Here is a 26,016-nt window from a genome sequence, read left to right as displayed (position 1 = left end):
GGAGAACCTTCCAGTAGGACAACCATCTCTGCAGCAATCCACCAATCAGACCTGTATGGTAGAGTGGCCAGACGGAAGCCACTCCTTAGTAAAAGGCACATGGCAGCCTGCCTGGAGTTTGCCAACAGGCACCTGAAGGACTATCAGAGCATGAGAAAGAAAATTCTCTGTTCTAATGAGACAAAGATTGAACTCTTTGGTGTGAATGCCAGGCGTCACGTTTGGAGGAAACCAGGCACCGCTCATTACCAATACCATCCCTACAGTGAAGGCATGGTGGTGGCAGCATCATGCTGTGGGGATGTTTTTCAGTGGCAGGGACTGGGAGACTAGTCAGGATAAAGGGAAAGATGACTGCAGCAATGTACAGAGACATCCTGGATGAAAACCTGCTCCAGAGCGCTCTTGACCTCAGACTGGGGCGACGGTTCATCTTTCAGCAGGACAACGACCCTAAGCACACAGCCAAGATATCAAAGGAGTGGCTTCAGGACAACTCTGTGAATGTCCTTGAGTGGCCCAGCCATAGCCCAGACTTGAATCCAATTGAACATCTCTGGAGAGATCTTAAAATGGCTGTGCACCGATGCTTTCCCATCCAACCTGATGGAGCTTGAGAGGTGCTGCAAAGAGGAATGGGTGAAACTGGCCAAGGATAGGTGTGCCAAGCTTGTGGCATCATATTCAAAAAGACTTGAGGCAGTAATTGCTGCCAAAGGTGCATCAACAAAGTATTGAACAAAGGCTGTGAATACTTGTGATTTCTCAGTTTTTTTATTTTTAATAAATTTGCAAAAATCTCAAACTTTTTTCACGTTGTCATTATGGGGTGTTGTGTGTAGAATTCTGAGGGGAAAAAAATGAATTTAATCCATTTTGGAATAAGGCTGTAACATAACAAAATTTGGAAAAAGTGATGTGCTGTGAATACTTTCCGGATGCACTGTATATAGCTTAGCTTGAAGCAAGGTCCATATTAATGCAGTTTGCCTTAATGATGGTTCAGTTGGTAAAGATGTCATCACCAAGTTGCACTTGTTTTATTTTATTTTAATTTGGTGAAGTTGCACTATTATTTATTTTATTATTATTTTTTAGTGTAAATATTGTGCAGTTTAATGATGGTAAAGTTATTTAAAAAGTCACTTTAACTTGTCAGTGGACGGAGATTGTTAACATTAACAAAGTGTAGTTGGTTTACAAAAAATATTTACTCTTTATTCCTTTTCCAAGACATGTTCACTGCAATACAACTTTTCACAAGCACCTCTGGATATTTTACTAAGTCTAAATGCCTCTTTGGATGGTTGAAAATATGTTGTCAAAATTTTATTTTAAGTTTGCAAACTTTGTTCAATAAAAATGCTCTATATTTTAACTGCATCTGTCATGCAATGTGATTCCTTCTCTTCATTAGTGCCACCCACTTGAAAACCCATTACTTTAAGGGGCCATGCAAACCTGTATTAATACTTGTGTGCACATTAAAATGTTTTTTTGTACAATGTAAAATTCTCATGAAAGTGGAATAGGTTATTCTTAGCCAGTAATTGCAGTGGAAAATGTGGTTAACATCCACTCATGCATGGGGAAAAAAAAATACCGTCCAATACAGTGAAACCGGTATAATTTTGAAAAATACCGTGATATAGAATTCTGGTCATACCACCCAGCACTAATACTAGTCATCACTCAGTGTTTGGCTTCAAAAAGTTGTAGATGTGTTTTCCAGAGAAGTGGCATATTTTACTTTTGTTAGCAATTTTGCTCTTGACCTTGTTGTGATTTATATAGTGCTGAAGTTTGCATTTTTAAAATAGAATGTTTATGGAGTGTCATTTTGCCATTTATTACACGACAGTATGTGTGTGAAGGACTGTCTTCCTGTCATTCAGCATCAGACGCAAACGTTTCAGCTGGCATTTTCTTTCATTTTTTTTATCAAATTAAAAAGACAATCTGGTTGCCAGTATTTTCAAAATCTAAACTTGGCAGAAATATGTGTAGTGACCAAATTATTGTGCTGACCTTGAATCCAATCTCATTCCGCTGTATAATCAAATCTAGTTGATTTTTGTGTATTGCTGTACCATTTTAGACTGAATGTTGTAGAGTCCCTGCTGAAACACCATTAAGATGCCTGCCATATTAACTTGAAGTGTGGTATAAATGCAATTGATTTGAAGCAGCTACCACTATTTTAGTCCTTTCCCATCTTAGTGGTTTCTGAATGTTGGCCTTACCTCATTGCAGTCATTTAAGTATTTCTGTCCATTTATTTCTGATGTTATTCTGACACGCAAGTAATCAAATGGTGATCAGGAGTTCCAAGTAGTCTTTTATTAGACAGCATTACATCACCAAGTTCAAAATACTATACCACCCTGGAAGGGGCAAAAAAAAAAATTGATTCTCATGATTTATTTGTATAAGGTGTACATCCTTTAAGCACATTTTCAATTGAAAGGTCTGAAATATCCATGCATTTCTCATTTTTGTCCAAAAACTGAAATTCTCTTTGTCAGTTCTAGCCAAAAACAAGGACAAAAACAAACTACACTTAAGACGATTTCTAAAGCTGGGCAGAGTAGTGGCTCTGAGGCTTCAAATCCCGTAAATGCCAGAATTCCACTCTGTTGGGCCCTTGAGAAAGGCACTTAACCTGCAATTGCTCCGTTCTGGTATGACGTTAACCTGCATCCTGCTCTACAAACATGTCCTACAACATGTAGGGAAAACTCGGGGATTGGTGGCAGGATTGGCACTTCAGCAACTGTTAAAAAGAAAAACTCGCACTGTTCCACGCCGTTCAAGCTAATGTGGTGTTGAGGGGTCACCTGTTGCACAACTGTGCTTCCGCCCTAATCTGGGATCCTGAGATGGTTCATTGTGTGGTGCGTGCTTATATCAGTGCATACTCCCAACCTCTCGCCTCTAGAGCTTGTTGATCTAATTTCCAGCAGCCATACCACATGCTCTTTCCACCTAAAGCTCTAAGCATGTTTTGGCCCGGCCAGTACTTAGGTGGGAGACCAATCTAAGAAAGCTGAGGTTGCTGCTGGAAGAGGTGTTGATGATGTCATCAGGGGGCACTTATCCTGTGGTCCAAGTGTGGATTCCAATGACCAAAATGGCCCCATCCTTAGGAAGAAATATAAAATCAAAGTCCTGATTCTCTGATCAATTAAGATCCTTGGGCATCCTTTGTAAACAGTAAGGTCTATCCTGATGTACTGGCTAAATTGCCCACCATGACTTAGTCATTCTAACCCACTAATTATCCCCGGTCACTAGTTGGCTAACTGTCTCACACCCCTTCAGTATCTAACAGCTACTGAAGTGGTGTGGTGTGCGTACTTGTGCAAGAATGGCTGCCGTCCCATCTTTCTGGTGAAAGCTGTACATTGGTGGTTGAAGTGGCTTCCTACTCATTATGTAAAGCTGTTCTGAGTAGTGAGAAAAGCACTTTAGAAATGTAAAGAATTATTATTAATAGTTGTTACTGAGCATGTGAGTGATCTTGCCCTACATGAATCGGTTCTTAAGGGTAAAGCATGTTAACAAAATTGAGAAGTAGACTGAATCAGTTTAATGAAATTATCTAACAATGTTGTTGGTGTAGCAGTCAAATCGTAGTATTAACAAGCGCTAATTTTAGTCATGGAAACAAGGGAGCAGGGTATTTTGGTACACTAGTGAGATGGACATTCTCATTTCATGTTGATTGCACAGAGTGGAAATGAATGAATCTTAATATTATTTCAGTGAAACAAGCTCCAGGAAATATAAAGTAGACATCAGCATCTCTGATAATGTTTCTCTTCTTTCTCCAGTGCTTGAAAGTACTTCATTTGACTCTGTTGTTATTAAGATATTGATAGTCTAGATATGAATTTCATGCTCTCTTCCAAAGACATGTTGGTTTTAAAATAGAGATGGCAAGAGTATGCTACTTTTTAGCTAAATAAGGTGTTAGTCTATCTAGCAAATATCCAAAGACACAACCTGTAACTGTAATCTTTTTTTCACACTGGACATTTTTTATAGAAAATGTCAGGCATAGCAGTAGCTTGTAACAATATAAACCTGGTTTACATCCATTTTGACCATGTGTACTATTTTCAGAAGTGATCACAAAAGTTGTCATTTTATTGGTGGAAGAATTGGTGGTTATTTGTGAAATGTGCAGTTTCTTCTTCCTAATTATTAACAAATTATTTTCTCCCTTCTAGGATGGGACCACATTCAGACAATAGATTCTTTGTTAAGAAAAGGAGGTTACAAAGCGCCCATCACTAACGATTTCAGGAAGACCATTAAACTGACCAGGTAGGAAAAGACTGCAAAAGTGAAACTTGAAAATACAGTTTTCATCATAAAGCAGTACCATCCATCTTTATATAGAAGTGCTTAAGTGAGCTTTTGAAATATACAGTAGCTTCTCTTTAAAATGTCAGTAGAATGACTTTGGACCGTAAACCAGTCTTTTCAAAATAGAAAGATCACCACTGTATTTATTGTTGTCTAAAATATGTAAAGTTTTATTTCTATAAACAAATAATTCATTTATTAATACACTAGCTGTACCCGGCCACGCGTTGCTGTGGCTCAGTCTGGTTAAATGGAAAAGAAAGAAAAGAGAAAACACATGTTTCTAATATGTTTAATTTCACAATGCTTGTGGGTATACAATATTTTTTGTTGTTTCATTGTCTGTGCAGAATGTTAGACTGAATAATATTGTTAAGTTCGTAGACATCTTTGTTTTTGGCTGCAAGAATAGCTTGTTCACTCAGCCAATCGTGATTCTTATAATTGGTTTGAATATTTGGAAATACTTTTTCAACCAATTCTTCTTTTGACGTCACTAAATTGCAGAAGTTATGAGGCAATGAAATTCGTCCTGAGGTTAGATCAACTGGCCCCTTTCCGTTCCCAATTTCCAGATATCTCCAACCCCGTTATTGACAGTTTGCATTATTTGATCATGAATGCCTTTTTGCTGAAGCGTTAGCTTAGGAATATTTGATTGCACATACGACAAAAGATCACCTGTGTTGTAATTTTGTTCACGACGCAATTCTACATCGAACGAAGGCAGCAGCAGATCGATTCGGTGGTGGCATTCCCAATTGATTGAGAACTTTGTTTGCGATTTCTAAGCACAAATCTTCAATCATTATTAATGCTTAGTTGTAGATTTCTGCTGTGAAATCCATGTTTATATTTGAATTTTACTTGCGTATTCAATGGAAAATATCTTCAGCCATGTGTGATTTATATTTCTCCCATAACTGTGTTGGAGATGAAGGAGAGCAGGCGGTCAATATGATTGCAAACAATGCACAAATTTAATTTGGATGTGACATGTTTGCACGCGTCATTAATGTATACATCCCAGTGTCGGTCGTTCTCCAGTAAATTCAGAGCTTGACATGTACTGCGGAAAGTGGCATGTGTAACGCTGTTGACAATTCTGAATTGCTGGAAAGACGTTGGACCGGGCACATTTACCAACAGCATGTGAAGAAAGAAGCATTCATCTTGATTGGGATGCACGGTGTACAGTCTGCCTATCGTAGTTTCTTTGAATATGGCAGGTTGTCCGTCGACTCGCTCTCCTCGTTAGCGTCGTTCAAATGATTTTCTACTCGCATTCCATGTGTAATACGTAGGCACTTCCGAATACAGCAGTGTTTTCGCAAACGCGTCATTTTGACATAACGTGAAGAAAGCCGTTAACGTTGTAGCCGGTGGATTCAGGGCTATGTGTTGCACATTTGCAGCTGTGAAATAAACGCGTTGTCCATTTTCTAGATGTACTGCTAAGTGAACAACAGCTGGACTTCGTTCATGTATGGGAAATGTATCTTCCAGCCTAATACTGTGCGATTTCATTGATATGTATGACCGCATTCCTATCACTTCTTTCTGGTTGCACGCCAAAAACTGCCATGTCGCTGACTTTATTCACGTACTTACAAATGTATTTGATCGATTTAACGGAGTTACAGTATTCCACGTTTATGTGCGCTTAACAATGGAATCGGAAACATTGAAATGGAATCGTAAAATTGGAAATTTGGAAATTGTAAATGGATTGTAAATCGGAAACATTGAAATGGAATCGTAAAATATTTAGTATAGCGTGTGTTGCTTTTACGTCCAACAAATGGCGCTGTTTTTCAAAAAAAGCATGTTTTTACCTGTCACAGGTGTGACATCTATATAATACAGTAATCCCTCCTCCATCGCGGGGGTTGCGTTTCAGAGCCACCCGCGAAATAAGAAAATCCGCGAAGCAGAAACCATCTGTTTATATGGTTATTTTTATATTGTCATGCTTGGGTCACAGATTTGCGCAGAAACACAGGAGGTTGTAGAGAGACAGGAACGTTATTCAAAACACTGCAAACAAACATTTGTGTCTTTTTCAAAAAGTTTAAACTGTGCTCCATGACAAGACAGAGATGACAGTTCCGTCTCACAATTAAAAGAATGCAAACATATCTTCCTCTTCAAAGGAGTGCGCGTCAGGAGCAGATAATGTCACAGAGATAGAGAAAAGCAAACAAATCAATAGGGCTGTTTGGCTTTTAAGTATGCGAAGCACCGCGGCACAAAGCTGTTGAAGGCGGCAGCTCACACCCCCCTCCGTCAGGAGCAGAGATAGAGAGAGAGAGACAGAGTTTGTTTTTCAATCAAAAATCAATATGTGCCCTTCGAGCTTTTTAAGTATGCGAAGCACCGTGCATGCAGCATGTCGGTTTCAGGAAGCAGCTGCACAAAAGATAGCAACGTGAAGATAATCTTTCAGCATTTTTAGACGAGTGTCCGAATCGTCTAGGTGTGTGAACAGCCCCCCTGCTCAATCCCCCTACGTCAGGATCAGAGAATGTCAGTGCAAGAGAGAGAGAAAAGTAAGCTGGGTAGCTTCTCAGCCATCTGCCAATAGCGTCCCTTGTATGAAATCAACTGGGCAAACCAACTGAGGAAGCATGTACCAGAAATTAAAAGACCCATTGTCTGCAGAAATCCGCGAACCAGCAAAAAATCTGCGATTTATATATTTAAATATGCTTACATATAAAATCCGCGATGGAGTGAAGCCACGAAAGGCGAAGTGCGATATAGCGAGGGATTACTGTATAGGTATATAAAAACACGCGCGTATTCAAATGCAACGTTGTGTCAAAATTTCAAAGCAATCAGTGAAGAAGTTTCGGAGATTTAAGGTTTTGAACAAACGAACATTTACATTTTTATTTATATAGATTTTCCAAGAGCAGTCACACCACAAATGACAGGGAGAAATCCCTTTTTGATGTTTTGAGTCCGTCCCCAAACCCCCTTACATGTGCTCTGTTATTACTTACGAGTCACTTGAATTAATTGCCAGACTTGTCTTTAGTTCAGTAAAATATGTAGGCAGTAGGCTAAGATATAGGTGACTATGCTCAATTCTTTTTGAGAAATGTGAACAGTATTTTAGAAAGACAACCTCACAGATTATTTTTACCAGGCGAGTCTACATGGGATTCATCCTTTACAGCTTATGTTAACTCTAATTACCCCTGTTTGCCTCAGATTGTTTTATGTGATAATAAAAGCCGACCACCATTCTTTCTTTCTTTCTTTCTTTCTTTCTTTCTTTCTTTCTTTCTTTCTTTCTTTCTTTCTTTCTTTCTTTCTTAACATGCTTTAGGCAATTTTTTTTACCTTCTCCAAGACATAAAAAGCATGTCATCAAGACAACAACGGTTGCATTTTTTTCTGCATTGGCAGATATGTTAATAAACTGTTCCCCGTGAGCAAATTGTTGATCAGCAACATTAAACTGAACTGCTTAGGCATCTGTAGTTGCTTTGTACCCCTCTGAATTTACCACGTCTTGCTTCTTGTGACTTTTTTGGTTCCTGAAATAAAAAATTGAGACTGAAGGGAAAATGATTTGCTACTGTGCAATAAATCCAGTAAAATAATTGCAGAGTGGCTGTAGATATGGTAAGATAAGATGAGAATAGGAAATGTTTCCAAAATGTGAATGAAGTGCTGGGACAAATGTATTGCATCTCTAGGGTATTATTTTGACAGTGACTAAAATTGAATTTCTGTAAGTTGTATAATAAAGTTTTTTATTTAATGTAACGAGGGTTCCCGTGTGTGTGTGTGTATGTGTGTGTGTGCATTATACATAATGAACAATCTTAGTTTCATTTTGAAATTGCTCATTGAGGCATCTTCAGGCACATTTAGCACTGTGGACAGTGAGTATTCTATACCTTTCAACATCAGTCAGCCTTGGCCTGGTGATCCATTTTGGGTTGACTAAGCCTACATTTGTGTTCAAGTAGCATGTCAGACAACACATTATCCAAATGAGTGTAGAGTGAGTTTTAACAGAGAGAGGCTAACCCACAAATCCACAACCTTCTGTCTCATTGAATAAATAGTCTGCTCTGTGCAACTTAGAAAGCCTGGAAGATTTGCCTATCTGCAAGCCGGTGATCTTGACAGCTCACTGTGTCACATCTTTAACGGCATCTTGTTGCTGCCATGTTCTTTTAGTCCTCTTTAAGAGAGAGACTCTATGGTTACTACAATTGTTGGAACGTAGTACCTCTCCTGCTATAATTTCTATAATCCCTTATTCAGGCTGCAAAGGTTATTGTTCTGATCATTTAAAGTGATATTGGAGATTCTTTGTGACAGTATCTGATATTTCTCTGCTATAGATGGATGAACACCATAAGATCCATTGATGTGTGTCATATTTTACCCTTGAGTTCTTTATGATCTCTTGGAATATTATACCCCTTGCTCTAGAGTGATCTTTGTTGGTTGACCACACCTGAGGTGGGTGGTAATGGTGCTATTTTGCTCTATGTGCACATGTTCTGCACTGACAGTGAACGGGTGGTGTCCAAACTCTTTAGAAATGGATTTGTAACCTTTTTCCAGCTTGTCCATCTTTTTTCTGAGATCCTCAGAAATCTCCATTGATCTAGACGTGCCAAACTTCCACAAATCTTTGTGGTGAAAATCAGACTTTGAAAGTGAAGACCCATATGTATGTTTGTTAAATAGGACAGGACCTCCCACACTCACATCTGATTGTCATTTCAGTGTGTGAACCACCTGACTTGAATTTCCACTTTCAATGAACTGATAATCCTACAGGTTCAAATACTTTCTTCATACCCAAATATGTAACATTGAATTGTTTTCCTCAATAAATAAATGAGCAAGTATAAAATGTTGGCAATACTAGTTTAATTGGGTTCTAATTTTTTTTTTTTTTTTTATATTTTTATTTTATTAATTTTCATTGTAATCATTCCATACAAATAGATCAATTTATAACCCAACAAAATTGAAGACAAATCAAACCCCACCCCTGAGAAGGAGAGCTTAGCTAAAGGAAAATTGCTTAAGGCTTTTTAATAAGGCAACATTAAACAAAAGAAAGGGAGAAGTAAATATATATGTAAATAAGAGATGGAGAAGAGAATTAAATGCAGTAATAGTTATTTCTCTTATTCTAAAATAATATTGATTAAATCCTGCCAGGTTTTGAAAAAATTTTGTACAGATCCTCTAACTGAGAATTTGATTTTTTTCCAATTTCAAATAATATAAAACATCGGTTTCCCACTGACTTATCAGAGGAGAGTTAGGATTCTTCCAATTTAACAAAATAAGTCTGCGTGCCAAAAGTGTAGTGAATGCAATCACCGCTTGCTTGTCTTTCTCCAATTCAAGTCCATCTGGAAGAACACCGAACACAGCTGTTAATGGGTTAGGAGGGATTGTGACCCCAAGGCTGTCTGAAAGGCACTTAAAAATTTTTGTCCAAAATGATGTTAGTTTGGTGAAGGCCCAGAACATGAGACCCAGTGAGGCAGGAGCTTGATTGCAGCGTTTGCAGGTTGGATCCTGCCCTGGAAACATTTTGGACAGTTTTAAGCGAGACAGATGAGCTCGATATATAATTTTTAGTTGAATAATTCTGTGCTTTGCGAGGTTCTGTCTAATTTAAGGACTTGCATCAAAATCTGATCACGTTTGGTCATATTAATAGAGAGAGAGAGAGAGAAAAGTGTAAAAGGTTCACATATAGTAATACCATTAAACAACCTAAAAGTGCACAACAAAGCCTTATTTAACCAAAAAAAAAAAAATATATATTTACTGTATAGCCCTAGAGACCTCCTTTTTGGGTGTATGTGTGTTTTTATAAGTGGATGTGTGGTTTGCGACAGGCTGCCATCCCATGCAAGACAAGTTCCTGCAAAAAAACATTTGTATGGGGTTTAGGAGGAGTTGGAGCAATTGTCGTTTTAAGTGGTTTGTTTCTTGTCTAAGATTGGTATATACAGTCAGGTCCATATGTATTTGGACAGTGACACAATTTTCATAATTTTGACTCTGTACATCACCACAATAGATTTGAAATAAATAAATCATTATGTGATTGAAGTGTAAGCTTTCAGCCCTAATTTTAGGGGTTTACCAACAAAATTATATGAGCATTTTAGGAGTAACGGCCATTTTTATACATGGTCCCCCTATTTTCAGGGGCTCAAAAGTATTGGGACAAACTAACATAATCAAATATAATGATCATTTTCAATGTTTGGTTGAAAATCCTTTACACTCAATGACTGCCGAAGTCTAGAACACATGACCATCACCAAGTGTTGGGTTTCCACCCCACTGATGCTTTGCTAGGCCTTTACTGCAGCTCGCTTCAGTTGCTTCTTGTTCGTTAGAATTTCCGCATTCAGTTTTTTCTTCAGCAATTGAAATGCATTCCTAATGGATTGAGGTCATTTGATTGACTTGGCCATAGAAGAATCTTCCACTACTTTGCTTTGAAAAGCACTTGGTTTGCTTTCACAGTATGTTTTGGCTCATTGTCCATCTGTACTGTGAAGCATCATCCTATCAGTTCTGCTGCTTTTGCCTGAATCTCAGCAGATAGAATGAATTCTGAAGTGTATACAGCTATACTGTTACTTCTGCCAGAAATCATATACAGTAATCAATAAACACTAGTGACTGACTTCCATTTACCAGCCAAGCATGATTATGCCCTAAATCTCCCTCAACCATGTTTCACAGATGATGTGGTGTTCATCGGATCATGACCTGTTTCTTCTCTGTACTCTTCTAATTCCAACATTGTGGTATATTTTGCTCAAAGATTCCTTTGTCCAAAGAAAATTGTTCCAGAACTGGACAGGTTTTAAAAAATGTTTTCGAGTAAAGTCTAATCTGCCCTTCCTATGCTTGACGTTTACCAGTGATTTGCACTTTCTGCTAAACCCTCTATATTTACTTTCATTAAGTTTTCTCTTGATTGTAGGCTTTGGCCATGATAAGTCTACCTCCTGGAGAGTGGTGTTCTTTTGGCTAAATGTTGTGAAGGGATTTTTCTTCACCAAGAAAAAAAATCTGCGGTCATCCAGCACAGTTGTCTTTCATGACTATTCAGGCCTTCTCGAGTTGCTTAGCTAATAAGTGAATTCCTCCTTTTTAAGAATGTTCAAGATGGTTTATTTGACCACTCCTGGTGTTTCTGCTATCTTTCTAATGGGTTTGTTTTGTTTTCTCTCCCTAACGATGGATTGTTTTTACTTGCATGGACCTCATATTGACAGTTCACAGTGACAGCTTCCAAATGCAAATTCTACACTTGGAATCAATTTGAGACCTTTTACCTGCTTAACAGTTAATAAAATAATGTGGGAACTGCTCCCATCTGGCTATGGAACAGCCTGTCAGTCAAATGTCCAAATACTTTTGAGCCCCTGAAAATAGGGGGGCCATGTATGAAAACATCTTGTCAATAATAAATGGCTCATACAATAGTTTTGGTCTACACTTAAATCGTATAAGGATTGCTTTATTTAAAATCCATTGTGGTGGTGTAGAGCCAGAATTATGAAAATTGTGTCACTGTCCAAATACCTATGGACCGGAGTGTATCTCGTGCTCAGTGCTGCCAGAGAAGGCCTTCACCTTCACAGCCCTCAGCTGAATAAATGAGTTTGATTATGGATAGACAGATGCATGTATAAAGCATTAGGAATATATAGACTTTATAAATACTCATCATATTTCAGTATTGCATATAAAAAAATCAAACAGTTTTACTTAAGTGCCTGACTTTGAATGCTGCCAGACTTGTCTGTTTGAAACTATAATTGTTTAGTTGTCTAATCAGAAGGCTCTGTGTGCTCTTCTCTGCATTTTAATTAGGTGCAATTATCAATTAGTACCTTCCACTGATTATAGGCCTTTTGTTGTCTGTATGGTTCTTATTGAGCTGGGATTGGCATGTTTAGGGTGGCTAGTGAAGAAACCTTTGGGACTACAACTAATCTGCAAATGAGATGCTCAGTGCTGTCTTTATGGATGTCTGGTTTAATTAAACCCTTGTCTAACAGCACCTTTCAGCTTGTGGTTTCTGCCAAATACAGATACTTTTGTGAGGCCAAGGGAGCATTATGAAATTTATCAAATATGCAATGTTGTAATATTTGGTCATTAAAAGTCATTCTTGTGTTTTGTTTTTTTTCTTTCATAACACGTTGAAAAAGGATAGACGTTTTACAGTGAATAGGCACAGGTGTGACAGTGAATCAATTGTTTTCTGTATAGGACACTTTGTGATTTACACCTTCATCTGTTCTGTGAACCAGCTCCTATTATGGAAACTACGTCAACAAAGCTGCAAGAAAAACACCAGGGGAGATGAAATATCTTTTTTTATGTAACACCATGACTGCAGTTCTTTTAGCAGAGAAAAAAGGCTCCTTACAAGATCTTTTTAAGTTCTATTGGAGTGTGCCTAAAGTGGCAAAAGACAATTGGATCAAGCTAGATCAGTAAATTATAGAAATCTCCTTCTGTTCAAGAAATTAATTACAGCACACTACTGCCGTCTTAGATGTTGACATTTGCTTGCTAGCTAGTACCAATAACAGTGTAGCAAGTGTAGTCGTCTTCTTTTTAAATGTGAAAAGATGCAAGCTCCTTACTCGGTGTCAGATAAGTAGGCTACTGTAGCTCAGAGGTCATACAGGTGGGAATTGCTAGGGACAACACAATATGATAACTTGATACCTGAGTCATGATAAGAGAATATGGTGATTTGATTTTGTGATATATTGCAGTTTTGGGTGGGTTTGCTTTATCACCTCAGTTTAGAATTGTAATAGTTTGACTAAAGGTAAAAAATAATTGGTTTGTTAGAGAAAACCCTTATCAGAGAAACCCTAGACTCGTACCATCTTGCTTTATATTTCTTTAAATAGGAGAAATTAATTTTAAATATCTCCACATTTTTCAGAGGAATATTTGGTTACCATACTATGAACAAACACAGATTCATAATCTGTCCTTTATGCTGCACAAGTAAGTAGTTAGATGAGCTGTTAGGTGTATAGTAGAGCTGTCAAGCAATAACTAACATCAGGACATTTAGATTTGTAATGCCCCACTTTTGTTTTAAGGCTGTTTGATTCCTTCTGTTTTGCTCTCAGAGCTCCCTTGTAGCTCTCACAGAGATGAGCTTTATCCAGTCAGGACAGGAGCAAGCAGAGTGTCTGCAGAAGATGGAATATAAGGAGAGATTTCAGTGGTGGTTTTGAGCTTCTTTTCTGTCTTTTTTTTTTTTTTTTCCAGTTCTGCTAGCTGCAGCTGAAGAGGCCATACTAGTATTAACTTTTTTTTTTGGAGTATTTGATTTTAATTTGACACTGCTTACAAATTTTAGGTTTCATACAAAGCTCTTCTTCGTAGTAACTGTGAAAATCCAAATGAACATGAACGACTTAAATGATGAAAGCATTTGGCATGGTAACCGCTTACAGCAGTGCTACGATTTGTGGCACACATCTATTGGAATGGATTTTGTTATGCATATACTGATAACATGCATTACTTAAATGATGACTCAGCGCCTCTAATGATGGCACATAATTGTCTCCTGTTCCTGACTTTATAAGCATGGCCTGTCAACAGACACAATAGGGGCGAATGGGAAATGTTAAAAGTTTGTCTGGTGGTGAGTTAGAAATGACAGAAAGAATTAATGATACACACATTGCAGTCTGTAATAAAACACATTCCCAAATGCATCGTTTGAGTGACAATTGTTTTGGATTGATATGCAGTTTAAAATAACGTGAGGAGTAAATAATAATGCAAATGCCAAGTTAGTCGTGATAAGGAAATAAAGGGGTGACTGACTAGGGACATGTTGTGAATGTTGTTGATGCATTATGAATGGAGAACTGAGAAATGATGATAGTCTCCTATGAATACCTTACAACAGGGTGTGACATTTCGGGTGTGCTTTACCTATGGGAAATATATTTTTCATTCATCCTTCCTTTTCTGACTTCATTTATACATACTTGATTTTTGTATTGCTATCTTTGCAGCTTATTTTCAGACCCAGATATCTTCACTAAGGTTTGTTTAATTCGTCACCTGTTTGACTCAGAGAATTAGGCATTGAACAATACACTTATTCTACAATGCAATTCATGTTTTGATTCAGGCTTTACAAAACATTATTAAGAGACATTCATAAATTAAAAAATAACTTCAAATCAGTGCACAAATACAAATATTTGACCATATGTTTTTTGTAAGCTTTTTTTATTAAAATACTAGCAAATATTAACATAAAATATTTGCACTGCAGTAATGTAAGATGTGTTGCATGTTGATTAGCACGCGCAAGTAAGGATTCTACTGTACATGTTACAGTAAAAACCCTTTTAAACCTATAATATATAGTTACTCAAGTGCAAAGCCATTAATTTAAATTAATCTTCAACAATGAATGCCCTTTTATTTCCTGCTTGAATGCCTTGCTGATCCATTAACTACAGATGCTGACTGGATCTATGAAAAGTTTATAATGTTATATTTCCTTTTTAGAAAAATATGAGTATTGACACTCTGTATGAAGCTGAGACTTCTCTGCAATATTCCTTGCAGCTGAACACGCTCAATCACTGTGTACAGATATAGCAGATACAGACATTGTTTTTGACCAGAAAAACAAGCACTGGGAATGTGGCTGCTTTATCTCTCCCACCATACTAAAGTACTGTACTGCTGTTGCAAGATCCACAGCTGCATTATTTCTCCTTACTGTAATCTACCCTTTCTTCTGAAGTCAGTTCCAGTCCTACGTGTATCATTGTTTCACGCACTTATCCCCACATCTGCTGCTCACAGTAGTGTTTGACTATATTATGAGGTCAGTTCCAATATGGTAAGGTTGTGCTTTGGCAGAACCCAAGCAATTTGAAAATAGGCTTATAGATGAGACTTCTTTATGTTGTGGTTAGCCGTACTCATCAGAGAATGCAATTCACTAAATTAACAACAACAACAACATTTATTTATATAGCACGTTTTTATAAACATTATGTAGCTCAAAGTGCTTTACAGGATGAAGAAAGAAAAAAGAAAAATATCCATATTACTAACCGAGAATGCTAAACCGGATGATGGACGCAGGCACATCCGGCCATGGGCCGTAGCTGCAAAAAGACGTACTGCGCAGGCGCAAGAAAGGGCGGACGGGATACACACCAAGAGGGGGATTTAACAAGCCCCTGGAACACAAAAAAAAAAGAACACAAAACCGCCCCACACACCCTACAAGCAACGGACGGGACACACACAAAGAGGGGGATTCAACAAGCCCCTGGAACACAAAACGAAAGAAGACGCTCGCTCAACAACAATCCTCACCCACACACCCCCCCCCCCAATCAATAAGAAGTGACACCCAAAGCCACATATCTAAAGGAAACGTCCATATTAAACATACGTCATCTCAAAACCTTCACACTAGGCAGCATAGGTGGATCTCATTAAAATAAAGCACTATTAACCGTTCAACTGGAGAAAAGGCTCCATATTAACAGTGAGTACGATCCTACTAAATACTTATCCATGTTTCGCACGCTGAGGAACAAACAAGTCATGCATACACGGTCACGGGTACAAAACTATTCGGATCGGATAACGGAACAAAACACACGAACACGAATGAAACAAAAAGAGTACACGGCGGCGCATACAATGCGCTTCGGAAAATACGTGAGAAAAAATGTCTCGGATCAAAAAACGCAAAGCTCAAGTAACCCCGTTACAGAGACGTGCCCAAATGAACAGACACATTGAACGTAGATGCATACAGCGCGCGTCTCAAAGTGCTGCATCAAAACAAGCACGATTTCAAAAGAAAGAGCTTTCGTCTCAGACATACAAAAAAGGGAGCAAAGCAACGCGCATATGACCGGCCAGAAAACAAGCAAGCAGAACTCAAAAAGCAGAAAGCTCAACTGACCGACATACAAAAACGGACAAGGCACGATACAAACAATGCACGACGTAGAGTGAAACGGACTTTGCGCAAAGCGGAGGCGGATCAATTAAAACTCAAAAATAGCGCGTCACAAATAATGGACATGCAACAACGCGGCACTCAAACACCACAAGCAAAACATGCCCGTCGCAGACATCAACACCAGACGTCTGCTAAACTCTTACGCCAGTTGGCTGACAACGCTTTCAATAATGAGTCCACTATTGAGGAAAATTCATTGGGATTAATGAATGTCATTTGCAATCATTGTCATTCACTTAACTTCACAGAAGAAACAACTGGCAATACAAATAATGAATTTACACGTTGTTGTCAAAAGGGGCAGATTAGACTGCCTCCTTTACATTCATATCCGGAATATCTACAGAAGCTTCTAACTAAGGATGTGCCTGAAAGTAAAAACTTTATGAACTACATTAGATCCTACAATAGTTCATTTGCTTTTGCATCTACCAGAGAACATAACAGGACACCAAAAGGCAATGGCCCATACTGCTTTCGCATATGTGGTTAACACAACGCACTATATTATGTCCAAAAAATATTAATATTAATCACATTATTAACCAGGTCATTTCATTACTTCCTGGAGAGATACGGCTCTTTCTAAGCTCTGACAAAGTTGACTCTGATGACGACAATGAACATCTGAATTTCCCATTAGAATATTTGAACACTATTAACCCGGATGGATGACCACAACACAACCTTACCCTTAAAAACGGAACAATAATCATGCTATTAAGAAACCTTAACACTAAACAGGGTTTATGCAATGGCACACGGTTAGTCGTCAACACCATAACACACGATGTTATTCAAGCAACAGTTCTTTCAGATTCACATGCTAACAATACTGTTCTCATTCTTGGAATTGACCTTACGAGTTCTGACCTAGAATTACCTTTTACATTGAAACACCGACAGTTCCCCATTAAACCTGCATTTGCCATGACCAGCAAAAAATCACAAGAACAAACCATGGACAAGGTTGGCATCTACCTCTCTGAACCCGTTTTTGGACATGCACAACTTTATTTTGCCTTCTCATGTGTTCGACGTTCATCTCACAATAAAGTTAAAATTAAAAATGATCCATGCCAAGGAAGACTCATTCAAAGACAAGACACCATCTTTACTACTAATGTTGTATACAGAGAAATATTCCAATAAAACATTACTCTATGCCAAACACTCTATTTTGTATTTATATAGGCATCATCCAAACCTGCACACTATTCTATATCTAATTCATACATCTCACTCTTTGTCATGCCCCAACGCCAGGGGTTGGCGAGCGAAGCGAGCAGGGGGCGGAGCCCCCTAGTAAAAATAAGATTAGGCAATACTAACAACAAAGAATAAAGTAAGGTCTGATGGCCTAGAGCAGTGGTCCCCAACCTTTTTGACAGCAAGGACCACTTTATTAGATGCAAATTTTTCCACGGACCGGTCGGGGGGGGGCGGGTGGTGGGTGTGGGGGGGCAATTTTATACACAATTTACATAACATTTCTTTTATTATTAAGTTATTAAGCAGTTCGCATACATTTGCAACCTGAGATTTTTCTTCTTTTTTTGCATATAACAAAGACATATGCTTTGCATTTGTCATTCCAACAGATTGCACATCACAAACATTAACACTGTTATCGTTTTTTTCGTGTCTGCCGTTTCTATAGGAGGGTGACTGAGTTAAATTCCAATGGATGTTTTTCAAATGTTGACAAGCAATAAGCAAAAGGTATCACTGAAAACCACAGAAAACAAAAACAGCAAAAAAAAAAAACAGTACGAGGAAAGTTCGAAGAAAGAACTTTTTTTACATTGTTTCTGTTTGGGGATCGTTGTACAAACGTGCACATCTGAGCTGCGACCACAGAACTAACTGCTCTGTGGATGATTCATTCAAGCATTTCAAGGCCACTTCGTTGTACTGAAAGGATCTGTTGAATGTACTTCGTAGTAACGAGATTTCTATAGACTCGTGTCATATGGGGAAACTGTCGGGACTGTAACAATACTTTGTTGTAATACTCTCTCACCTCGGTCTCTCTCCTCTCTCTGCACCGCTGCAAAGCCCCGCCCGCTAAGCGTTCTGAAAAGTCTGAGTGAGTCTCCGTTGCCGGCAGTTCTCTCGCGGCCCGGCTGTCAGACGGCTGCGGCCCGGTAGTGGGCCGCGGACTGGGGGTTGGGGACCCCTGGCCTAGAGGACTGAAAAAACAAATAAAGCACCATAGGGGTGGAGAAAAAAAAAACCAAAATGCTGGGGCTCCAAGACCACCCAGCCCCCACTGGGCAGTACAGTAAATTAAGTAGTCCTTTAGTCACAGAAAGGTTTGTGGCTCCGGCCAGGAGATCTCCGTTTAATGCATGAAACACAAGAAAAAAATAAAAAAAGGTTAATGAATGGTAATTTTTCTCCCTCTTCTGGTCAGTTGTGAAATTGCAAGTCTTTATTCCTCAAGCTTTTCTGGTTAAATGATGCTGTTCTTTTGCTTGGTGGTTTTGCTTTTAGTCTGGTTGGGCAGAAGAGGTGGTGGTATGGTGGCAGTGAGGGAAGGCTTGTTCCAGTTGGAGTTCCTCTGTGATACAGAGGGAAATGGATACTTTGTGACCAAATGGGGTGGGCCTAATGTAGCTAGTTAGCCAATGAATGTTAACTGTAGGAGTGCACCTGTGCTAGTCTACATGTGCTGCTTTGCTTAATAGTTGTATTGTGATTGCAATATTTTCCCTACTTTGAATGTTAACTTATTAGCAGCGTAATTTGTTTTAAGTGCTAATTTCTCTGTGTACCCATCTCGGATTTATTTATTTAGATTATATGCAGGCTACAATAACAAGTGTTATTTGTGAGTCATTATGATTAACTGGTTGACACAGATTTGTCTTCAGAAACATTTTTGTTTCATCTTAGTTAATTTTAAAATTAGAATCTGGGTCATCAGTGAGCTGAATGATGAATCAAACAAAGGGAATACAGGTATAAACTATTAAAGAGAAAGTACCCATCCAAAATAAAGAATAAAATGAACGCAAATTAAGTTCAAGAAAATGAGTTCCTTATAACCCAGTGTGTCCACATAGCTGTTACATATGCTGAGTCATGAGGCGCAGTTGGACAGGTCTATTGACTCCAGTTGATCTCAGCCTTGATTCTCCATTGTCAAGCTACTACCTTTCACACACTTCTCTTGCATTTTTCAGATTAAATACCCTGAATTTGTTAACAGTGCCCCGGGGTCTAGGAAATCTGTTTGCCCCATACTTGACCTTTGCCTACCTATCCTTCATATTCAGATACTTGAGGTATACACTGGAAAATATTCAGGAGTTTAATGTTCAAAGTTGGGTTTAGAATTTTTCTAGTTTTACTGTGTGTGTTTTATATACAGTTATGTATTTTACAAAGTCAATTTTAATTTGAGTTACAATAGTTTGGTTTGAGATTGATTGTTCGGTTCTCTTTTATTCATTTAAATCATTGTACTGGCGTTTGCTCAGTGATGGTATTTTTGGCCGCTCTTGCACAACAACTTTAGGTGAATCATAGTCGGTGCTAATCACATCAGAAAATACAAGCAGAGGGCAAAACAGATTTTTTGCTTTGGACAGATTTGCTTTAAAGGAATGGTTTTCTTATACCCTCTTTAACTTGTCTGTTTGCCCCTAACGCTGCAGCTTTTTTATTCTTTAAAATATACTACAAAGTCTTAATGCCTTCCTTTGTGTTTCTTTTTATAGATATCGTAGCGAAAAGATGACAATGAGCTACTCCGATTATCTTGGACACCGCCAACCCCACCATCTCTACCAGAATGGCATCGGGCACCCTCTCCCACCCTACAACCATTATTCCTGACAGTGAGCCGCATGACCAATCACTGGACCTCTCCGCGGACCTCTTTCCAGGAGAACCTGCCCCTACCTGGTCTAGTTATCTGTACTATTGTACAATTTTATGATGATTGTTTCCGTTGCCATGCATGAGTTACAGCACCTCGGCATGGCAACGGATGCAACGCAGACATATATATTATGGAAAAAAAAAGTTGCTGCTTTTTTTTATTTTTAAGTACTGAGTTTTTGCAGCATATATAATCCCCTTTCATGGAAAGACAAAAAAATTTATTATAATCCGAATCAGGTTATTATGTCTGTGGATGGAAGAAAGTTGAATAAGGTTAAAATACTTGTTTTTAGTGTGTAAGTTTAGGCTAGAAAGTATTAGTTAGGATCTCTCATTTAATTTTATTTCTTGACCACATGGAATTTTAACCCATCTTCCATACTATATGCAATCTCCTAGCAGAACAATGTAGTTTGCCTTGTTTTCTTGTGTGTTTTTGCAATTTAAAATTTGATTTCCTCTTACTGTGTAATTAGGAGCGTATTGTAAATGTCTGGTTTTTGTGTGCTAGGTTTGCCCACTGTACCTCATCCATCATGATGGAGAAAAAACCTCACCCAGATGGCATGAGCCAAGCTTAAATGCCATCTTCATTTAGGGTTGCCAACAAGAAATAATGTTACGGGAGAGCAAATTAACAAGCCCGTCTGTCACAGGTTGGATTATCCAGCTTTAACATTTTACTTCAAAACACCAGTGCTTGAACTGTTCATACCATCTTGTCACATTTTAAACATGATGGGACCGTTATGCCTTCTCCCCCCCCCCCACCCCACCACATCATATTTAAGGGGGAAAATAGTTATAATTTCCATTCATTTTTTTTCTTTTTAATATCCTGATATACTTTTACTAATACCAATGTAACAACACATTTCTTTGTGTTGTGCAGAATTTGTCAAAACAAGTGTGAGCTTCCAGCAATTTTCTTTTTGCGTTTGCTGTTTACGGTTAGCATGAGTTGGCTGTGAGTGTCTTATCCCTCCACCTTTTTAAAAACAAATATCTTGTTCTTTGTTTTATTTTAAATTTGTTTCCACATTGTGACCAACCAGAGTAAGCATCCGAATCTGGGACCATAGGATTTAATTTCAACTGAGTTGTGTCATTGAATTTGCAGACGGGCATTTACTAGAAAGCTAATAGTTATTCAGTTTAAATTAGTTCTGCATTTTAAAGCCCATTTAAGTTTTAGGTCTTTATGCACATACACCACCTTTAATGACTGCAGGTGTATAAGCTGGAATGAATGCTAGAAGCTAAGGACATTTGACAGCTTCTACACGCACTTGATGAACATTACTGACATCACTGGAGAAAACTGGATCATCTATGTACTGTTTTGTCAAAATTATGAGAAATATATATATATTTTTTTAACTTTTTTTCCCCACATGAACACTAGTAATAAAATGTGGTCCTGCTACCTTGAGCATCCTTGTCACGCTGTAAGCTATTACGTGTGCCCTGACAAACTTTCCAAGTGAAAGTCGGCCAGAGACCAAGTGGCACAGTGACCCAGATATGGCAAGAGAGAGAACTAGAATGCTTTTAACAGTTACTGATGCGTCACATGAATTTAGGTTTGGGGTGAATATGTCCGGTCAACATTGTAACATCTTGACAACAAATGATGAAGACTTAAAGTAATAATCCATTCCTAGAGAACAATGATTTTATCAAAAGGGCAGTTCTCATAGTAGATTCTCACCTAAAATGTTTACCACTTTGCACATGGCTTATTCACCTCTAAACAAAAAAGTGTCTTTTAAGTAGCAAGGGCTTTTGGGATTCCATCCACAGCAATCCTAGAGTTGAATTTGGACCTGTTGTTTTGCCTTAATCTTTCATATAACATGAAATAATAAATACTTTTGAGGCCAGAAGGGCTATGCTGAATGCTTTTGACGTCTAATAACTTGATTTGTACCAAACACGGTGACTTTAAAGACTGTGTTTTTCATGGTCATAAAGCACTCACGCATAGGTCCGTTCTCGTTTCAAAAATTAGCACAAAGTCAATTTTGTCTGCTGCAAAAATCAAATAACTAGTATTTGGTTAATTCCTTTAAAAGCAAATTTGTATACTTTTTTTGGTTTTGCCTCGGGATATTCATCCTTCTGCTAAAAATGATAGAAAACAATTATATGGTGCTATAGACCTCCTGTTGGGCGTGGGGAGGGGGACCCACATGACTGGTCATGCGGACTCATTAATCATATCAAAAAAAAAATCCTTGATATATGCAGATCTGTTTTACAGGTGTTTCTTACCAGTGTAACAATGATCGTGTGAGAAAAAAAAAACGACAGAAAAAAATCCTGCAGGTTTGAAAGGACACGGAGAGCAGTTCTTCCCCTCCATGGCCTGGGGGAAATGGCATAGTTTCCAGTTGTCTACTGTGGATAGCAGCAAACGAGTTTGTTCTTAACTTTTACGTTTAGCTCTAACTAAAGCTGACTACAAAATAAGGGAGCATGCAGGTTTTGTGTGAGGGAATTTTGTTTTGGTTTTTTTTTCCCTTTTCATTTTCCCACCAGACCTTCAGACAACCATGCAAAGCACATGAGTGGGAATGAGATGAAATCAGGAGACTTGAGGTACTGATCGAGGAATCGTTCAAACCTACACAACAGTTACCAGCTGTCTTGTCAAAACTTGCACGTGCAAAGCAGAATTCTTTAGTCACTGGAGGAGCGTGAAGCTACTATATGCAATTCCAGCTCAGGCTGATTATGGCAGCAGAACAGTTTCAGATTGCCCCTTGTGGGATCTTAGCTGATGTGTTCTTGCATGGTGCCTTGTTGTTTTTCTACATTTACAGAGTTGGAATGGTAGTGAGCCTGCCATTTGCATTGGAGTTGGGGTATACCTAAAAACTGACTTTAAAATGGTTTCCTAAAGTGGATAGAATTCCTCATCGGAACAGCAAGTGCATGGAATCATTCCCAGAAATGAGTTGGGTTTATGCTGTAAGCCCCACACAGGCCATCCCAGGCCTACCGCCAGCCCAGAGCGACTTTTAGTCTTATCGAAAATGTAGAGTGCTGTGCAATTTCTGCTCTGTAAAAATGCATCAATCCTTTGCTTAAGCAGTTTCTGCAGAAAAGAAATGTTTACGTAACCTTACAGAATAAAGGGTTCACACTGACATTCCTAAAGTTCCCTTCGACAGGTTTGTCTGGAGCATATAGGCTACAATACCTTTGCATGTTAGATCGAACCAAAGATGCCTCCAGCCATGTCCAAATGCTGCTCTTCAAGTCTGCCCTCCTGTCCTTCCAAAACGCCCTGCAGGGTCAAACAGTAGAAGTTTTACTTTTCTTTAAATTGAGTTATTTTGTACAATTTTCAACTGTTTTTTGCTAGCAACCTGAAGAGAATTTTTTAAAAGTCAGGCGAAATCATGCTTGGCTTCATGCAGTTAAATAAAAGTTGCATTCTGTTTTATTTGTTAGATTATTTTTATTTTTTAATTATTTTACTTTTTTCTTTTTTTATATATAAATATATATACAAAGAAAACCCCATAGTGTGCCTCTTAGAATTATGGGTTTCTTAATGTCTTTTTTTTTTTTTTTTTTCCTAAAAACCAGCATTGATACTTTATATTTAAAGATGTGTTGATCATTATTTTTATTGTCATTAAAGGAAAAACCCAGTAGCTATACACAATCGCACTGAGAGGAAATAAAACCTACAAAATAACCTTGTTTGGAACTTTTTTTGTATAAAAAAAATAAAAATACATGAAATTATTAAATATATGACTGTTTTTATATTCAAGCTGATTCTTTTCAGAATATTTTGGATCTAGTTTCTAAGTTATTTTAGTGGTTTTATATTTTGAAAAATTAAACTATGTTGGAATGAGTCACAACAGAAGGAGCTGTGGTGATACTTTGGGTTCAAGGCTACCTGGTGTAGCTTTTGGCCTTTTGTTTTTCTTTATAGTAAGTTGAACCTAAACGAAACATAGAAATGAAACAAAAAAAAAGAACTTCCTATAAAACTAGATCCTTATTACTTCCACATTAAAATGCTGGTAGTGTTAAAAAATAAATATAAAAAAAAAAAACTGAATGGATGTTTTTATGATATTAAAAATGCTTCAAAAATGATGGAAAAACTCGTATAATGAAAGGTTATCAGTGGGTGTGTACGAATGATATTGTAATTTTAAACACTATTGTTGTTACCTTCTAAAACCATTTATCCAATAAAAAAGAAAAACAAAAATGGAAGATAACATTTGGGTTTACTTATTTTATTCTGTCTGCTTATGTTGCACAGTCAAGGATTCAAAGATGTATTCAGTTTCTCTGAAATGGTGGTTCTTGTTGTTGTTGGCAAGTAACCTCTCAGACACCTTTGGTTTCTATCAGGTCACTTGTTTATTTTACGTTTGAAGAAGGAGAAAGAAGAGGAGTAAAGTCACAGAGATGGACGAGTCACTCAGACAGACAGGTCAGTGCTGATAGCCAAAGGAAAGAAGGGGTTATGATTGCTAAAACAAGCAAAAAAAGACATTTTGATTTGTTATGTACCAAGTCAGGTTAAGGGTCTGCGTTTTGTCTTAAGTGATGATAATAATAATGTACATATACAGTACAGTAGAGTCTCGCTTATCCGACATAAACGGGCTGGCAGAATACCGGCTATGCGAAGATGTCGGATAATGGGAGGTGTTAAGAAAAAGCCTATTAAACGTCAAACTATGTTATAATTTTACACATTACAAACCTAATAATCATGTTTTACAACAAAACAACAGAAAAAATTAACTGAAAAAATGAACTTGGCAACAAAAAATAGACTACGCTCACGCTCGCAACTTGCAGTTCTTGTTGCCGATTGATGTTTTTTTTTTTTTTTTGCGGTGGGATGTCGGATAATACGGAATGTCGAATAAGCAAGACCCAACTGTATATAGAAGTTTTCTAACCTACTCAAAGCGCATTACATAGACAGTAGGGAGCCACTAGGGATCACCACTGATGTGTAGCATCCACCAAAATGACGAAGTGACAACAGTACACTTGCCACCTGTTGCCTTTTTGGAGGTGAAGTGGTGAGAGAAAAGAGTAAGCCAGTTAGAGACCAAAATGGATGAGGCTGTAATGGGCAGTTTAGCCAGGACATCAGGGTACACCCTACTCTTTCCAAAAAAAGCCTAGGAATATGTTATGACCACAGAAAGCTAGGACTTCTGTTTTACGTCTCGTCAGAAGGATGGCACCATTTTTACTGCACCTGGGGCATTGGGATCCACACACAGACCACAGGGTAAGTACACCCAGTGACCTCACCAGCACCTCTTCCAGCAGCATCCCAAGCTTTCCTGGTTGGTCTCCCATCCAAGTATTGGCCAGATCAAAACATGCTTAGCTTCAGGTGGACTTCCTGTTCATAATGGTGTGTGAGAGCTGAGCGAACCAATGAGCGTTTAGCGGAAGTGCAGTGCGTATAAGGCATCGACGTGGAATAAGTAACGTGTTTTGGAACTCACAAATAGAAGAGAGGTTTGTGTGTGTCTGATATTTTGTGTTTTTTGTACCACAACAGAATGGGGAAAATGGGCAGAGACTGTGGCTGAAGTCACTGTTCCTGGAAGGCATTAGTACAGCAGCAGTTTCTTCAGGCAGCATCTTATTGGCTGTCAGAAAAACGGGGCAAACAC

General features: G+C 38.2%; 1 protein-coding gene across 2 annotated transcripts in view; it reads left to right on the top strand.

The window, feature by feature from the left end:
- Window positions 1-24,585, top strand: part of ammecr1 (AMMECR nuclear protein 1) — a 165,628-nt gene extending 141,043 nt beyond the window's left edge. For both annotated transcript variants that reach the window (XM_028816100.2, XM_028816099.2), the window contains 2 exons: window positions 4,233-4,329; window positions 20,170-24,585. In XM_028816100.2, coding sequence (XP_028671933.1) covers window positions 4,233-4,329; window positions 20,170-20,287 — 215 coding nt within the window. In that variant the 3' untranslated portion in view covers window positions 20,288-24,585. The remainder of the gene's footprint in view (window positions 1-4,232; window positions 4,330-20,169) is intronic.
- The last annotated feature ends 1,431 nt before the right edge of the window (window positions 24,586-26,016 follow it).

Source organism: Erpetoichthys calabaricus, chromosome 12 (assembly GCF_900747795.2).
Source record: "Erpetoichthys calabaricus chromosome 12, fErpCal1.3, whole genome shotgun sequence".
Lineage (NCBI taxonomy): Eukaryota > Metazoa > Chordata > Cladistia > Polypteriformes > Polypteridae > Erpetoichthys > Erpetoichthys calabaricus.
This window is presented reverse-complemented; position numbering and strand designations above follow the sequence as displayed.